At 27.8% G+C, this 5,002-nt stretch overlaps 1 protein-coding gene across 2 annotated transcripts; it reads right to left on the bottom strand.

Annotated features, from left to right (window-relative positions):
* Positions 1 to 4,180: 4,180 nt before the first annotated feature.
* On the bottom strand, positions 4,181 to 4,899 carry LOC115885156 (bolA-like protein DDB_G0274169). 2 transcript variants are annotated; one of them, XM_030903950.1, is made up of 3 exons: positions 4,739 to 4,899; positions 4,482 to 4,686; positions 4,181 to 4,421 (listed from the first exon to the last, which is right to left on the bottom strand). In XM_030903950.1, the coding sequence occupies exons 1-3, from the start codon at positions 4,774 to 4,776 to the stop codon at positions 4,278 to 4,280; spliced, it is 387 nt and encodes a 128-aa protein (XP_030759810.1). In that variant the 5' UTR covers positions 4,777 to 4,899; the 3' UTR covers positions 4,181 to 4,277. The 2 variants fall into 2 exon arrangements, with proteins under 2 accessions (XP_030759810.1, XP_030759811.1); XM_030903951.1 differs by having other exon boundaries at positions 4,188 to 4,421; positions 4,482 to 4,672; positions 4,739 to 4,887.
* Positions 4,900 to 5,002: the final 103 nt, after the last annotated feature.

The raw sequence follows: 5,002 nt of genomic DNA, 5'->3' as shown, positions 1-5,002 counted from the left end.
AAAGATTTTCTGATTCCTATCTTGACGCTTCATAAAGATTGAGATGGTGTGTACATATAAAATAAAATAATGCAAATACAATGGTATAGTAATCTGTAATGTCTTAGTAATAATAATAAAGTAATCTTGACGTAATTTAAAGATAACAAACAATTTTAACAGTCTATAATTATTTATTATATTCATATGTGTTTTAGTAAGCATTTTATCCAAGCAAGAATGTTTAATCGCGAGAATGTAGTTATCTAAAAACACAGACAGCATTAGTTATATTTTTTGTTTTAAAGCTGAAAAAACAATACGAATTTTTATACCGTTGAAAAGAATATTAATTCAAGACTAAAATAAACCAAACTATACTTCTAGTCGTGTGCAGAATTTTATATTCTATTAGAATAGGTCTTATTTTGAGCCGGAATATTAACAATATATTAATCATTTTGAGGGAGAGCCGGGGAGAGACAGCGGTAGTTCCACTTATTTTGTCTTAGAGCTGAAAACACAATACTAGCTGTTTTATATCATTGAAAAGAACATTAATACAAGTCCAAAAGGAACAAAACTATACTTGTTGTATGCAGAATTTTATATTCTATTAGAATATGTCTTAGTTTGAGCTTAAATATTAATAGTTTTGAGGGAGAGCCCAGGAGAGACATCGGTAGTTTCACTTATTTTGTCTTAAAGCTGAAAAAACAGTACGAGTTTTTATGTTTTTTAAAAAAAATATTAATACAAGGCCAAAGCAATCCAAACTATACTTGTATGCAGAATTTTATATTCTATTAGAATATGTTTTATTTTGAGCCGGAATATTAATCATTTTGAGGCAGAGTTCGGGAGAGACAGCGGTAGTTTCATTTATTTTGTCTTAAGAGCGGAAAACACGATACTAGTTTCTATATCGTTGAAAAGAACATTAATACAAGTCCAAAAGAAACAAAACTATACTTGTTGTATGCAGAATTTTATATTCTATTAGAATATGTCTTAGTTTGAGCTTAAATATTAATAGTTTTGAGGGAGAGCCCGGGAGAGACAGCGGTAGTTCCATTTATTTTGTCTTAAGAGCTGAAAACACGATACTAGTTTCTATATCGTTGAAAAGAATATTAATACAAGTCCAAAAGAAACAAAACTATACTTGTTGTATGCAGAATTTTATATTCTATTAGAATATGTCTTAGTTTGAGCTTCAATATTAATAGTTTTGAGGGAGAGCCCGTGAGAGACATCGGTAGTTTCACTTATTTTGTCTTAAAGATGAAAAAACAATACGAGTTTTTATGCCGTTGAAAAAAATATTAATACATGCCTAAAGCAATCCAAACTATACCTGTTGTATGCAGAATTTTATATTCTATTAGAATATGTTTTATTTTGAGCCGGAATATTAATCATTTTGAGGGAGAGTCCGGGAGAGACAGCGGTAGTTCCATTTATTTTGTCTTAAGAGCTGAAAACACGATACTAGTTTCTATATCGTTGAAAATAATATTAATACAAGTCCAAAAAGAACAAAACTATACCTGTTATATGCAGAATTTTATATTCTATTAGAATATGTCTTAGTTTGAGCTTAAGTATTAATAGTTTTGAGGGAGAGTCCGGGAGAGACATCGGTAGTTTCACTTATTTTGTCTTAAAGCTGAAAAAACACTACGAATTTTTATGCCGTAAAAAAAAATATTAATACATGCCTAAAGCAATCCGAACTATACTTGTTGTATGCAGAATTTTATAATCTATTAGAAAATGTTTTATTTTGAGCCGGAATATTAATCATTTTGAGGGAGAGTCCGGGAGAGACAGCGATAGTTCCACTTATTTTGTCTTAAGAGCTGAAAACACAATACTAGTTTTAATATCGTTGAAAAGATTATTAATACAAGTCCAAAAGAAACCAAACTATACTTGTTGTTTGCAGAATTTTATATTCTATTAGAATATGTCTTAGTTTGAGCTTAAATATTAATAGTTTTGAGGGAGAGTTCGGGAGAGACATCGGTAGTTTCGCTTATTTTGTCTTAAAGCTGAAAAAACAGTACGAGTTTTTATGCCGTTGAAAAAAATATTAATACAAGCCCAAAGCTATCCAAACTATACTTGTTGTATGCAGAATTTTATATTCTATTAGAATATGTTTTATTTTGAGCCGAAATATTAATCATTTTGAGGAAGAGTCCGGGAGAGACAGCGGTACTTCCACTTATAGCTGAAAACACAATACTAGTTTTTATATCGTTGAAAAGAATAATAATACAAGTCCAAAAGAAACCAAACTATATTTGTTGTATGCAGAATTTTATATTCTATTAAAATTTGCCTTAGATTGAGCTGATATGTTAATAGTTTTGAGGGAGAACCCGGGAGAGACAGCGGGAGTTGATAGAAAGTTTGGATATGCTTTAAGACTTTTATTAATATTTTTTTTAAATAGTATACAAATTTTGAAAAAAGAGGGTGAGGTTTGAAAGTTGAGGATTGGAATCTTATTTAGTGTTACCACAGCAAAATAAAATACTAATTCGCCAAAACACTTAACAGTGGACGCGCATTTTGCTAATCAACAATACACCACAAAACACTTTATTTAGGCACCGGACGCGCGCATGGTGGTGTATTAGTGTTTTATTCTGCTGGTATAAAAATTTTTGACATTTGCCATCTGTCAAAATCGTTCTTTTACTCCAGAACATATTTTATAATTTGCTAAAAATAGAAAAAAAAATAAATTAAATTGTCTTTTAATTAATTTGAATTAGGTAAAAATTATAGGGTTTTTTCACATTTTTTCTCTAATGTCGAAAAAAATATCATAAAAAACTTTTATTATTAGTTAGTAAATAAATAGTTACCTAGTACATATACATTTTATTACACAGCTATAAAGATTTATACAGCATACTTGTTATTTTTTTATTATTTGAAAAATACAACATACTTTACAATCTTTAAGACTGTAAATTAAATTTAATATTAAGTAAATATTATTAAAACACTTTTAGTAAATTGTATTCAAAAACATATTATTGTGTGTAATTTGTTTATTATTACACAAACTATCTTTAGAAATTATTTTATTAAATAGTTTTAAAATTTCAAATTATACAGGGTGGTCTAGTTTTTAGTAGCAGGACCTCAACAATCGAGAAAAAAACTACTATAATAATATATTTCATATTAAAATAATATTAAAAAATTGTTTAAAGAATACAGATATGATCAATTATCTTTGGATTGGAGTTATATTATTTTGGATATATACTGGATTATATGATGGTTTGCTAGCATAAAATTTTAAAAAGAACTAGTACGCTCCTGTCTATATTGTTTAACTAAACTGCAATTTAAAAAAAAATGTTTTTTTGTTCAAAAAATATATCTTGTTTATTAGACAGACTATTTTAATTTAACAAAATACTACAACATACAACGAGGCAATCATAAAGCTCTGAGTAACGTACGAAATTAGTGAAATCATAAGTTTCTAAAGGTATACTTTTAAATGGCACTGCATATTTTTAGCACCCTAATAATTATTTGCTTAGAAATAATTTAAATTAAATACGCCTAATTTTAAAACCAGAGCGAAAAATACGAATAATAACACCAGTATGGCCTTCTTTAAAGAAAACTATTAATAACATACATATTTATTTCACTGTGAAATCCAGTATTATTTGTTGCAATAAATTAAATTTCTTGTACATTATTTTCATATTTATTTAAATTAAATATGCCCCTCCAGCTTCAAAAAATAACATATTTGTTTTAATTTGCATGACGAACTAATTAATAACCAATTGACGATTTTTCTAAGTTATTTTTAAAGCATGAAACACTTCTTATCTCATATATAAATAGACTATGTCAGTATTACACAAGTAATACCATGAAGAAGTAAATAACACTAAATCGGTCATTACTTGATAACAACATGTGCAACGTCAATTCAGATAGATAAAAGCAACTCTAATACGTGTTAAATATATATTTTATTAATGTACCATTTGATATTAATATTATAAGGATATTATTAAATATTAACTCGAAAATATAATTTATTCCCGCCAACATTGTTAATAAAAATATTTGTTAAGTAAATCTTAGATAGATGGTAATGCATAAAATCCTTAATGAAGTGTATGTCTGGTTGCATAATCACAAATACCTTATTCTCTTTAAAATTTTTATTAAATTATAATTTCAAATATATAACTAACAATTACAAATTTCTCTAAAGATCACATAACAAAAGTCAAACTAAAAAGTATTTACTTTCCAAATCCACCTCTACAATTCGGACTAGGTTCGATAGTTTCATCTTTCCATTGGTCTGGTGTCTTTGCAATAATGGATAATGCATGTACACCTCCCTGTAATTCGGTTTTCAACAGTTCATTAACCCTTCTATGCCTCTAAAATGTAGATAAAAGAGAATATATAAAAACAATGCCTAATTAACATAAATAACTTACTTTTATCAGAGGCAAATCTTTGAATTCATCCGATACTACAATGACTTTAAAATGTGTCTCTGCATTCTTTGGCACGTTATGCATATACGATTCGTTTATAATTTTTAAGTAGGAAGGCCTCAGATTTTCTTCTAGTTTCGATTTTATGGATATTTCAATTGGATTGTTTACTATAGACATTTTGCGATTTGCTTCAAATAAAACTCTACATATGAGAATATCTAAGGTTATTTTATTAAATAAGAGCTATTTCTTACCTGGAAAATATTTTAGAAGTCTTGAACAGACTTTTCATAACTTCATCTATAAGTTTTAATTAATAAATAATGAATTTTTGTTTAAAATCAGAATAAAATGATAAAAATTATTACTACTCTGAACTTAGCTACATTATATGGCTACATTTGACGTTTGACGTAATGTTTGCTTTCTCTTTCTGACATTCTGACGTGTTTGTGCCCTGACAAAGATAAACAATACATTCGTCGAAGGTCGAATATCATTCCCCCTTCCCCTATATC

The sequence above is a fragment of the Sitophilus oryzae genome, unplaced genomic scaffold, assembly GCF_002938485.1.
Source record: "Sitophilus oryzae breed Bouriz unplaced genomic scaffold, Soryzae_2.0 scaffold_376_pilon_pilon, whole genome shotgun sequence".
Classification (NCBI taxonomy): domain Eukaryota; kingdom Metazoa; phylum Arthropoda; class Insecta; order Coleoptera; family Curculionidae; genus Sitophilus; species Sitophilus oryzae.
Note: the sequence above shows the minus strand (reverse complement) of the source record. Positions and strands in the feature narration are given on the sequence as shown.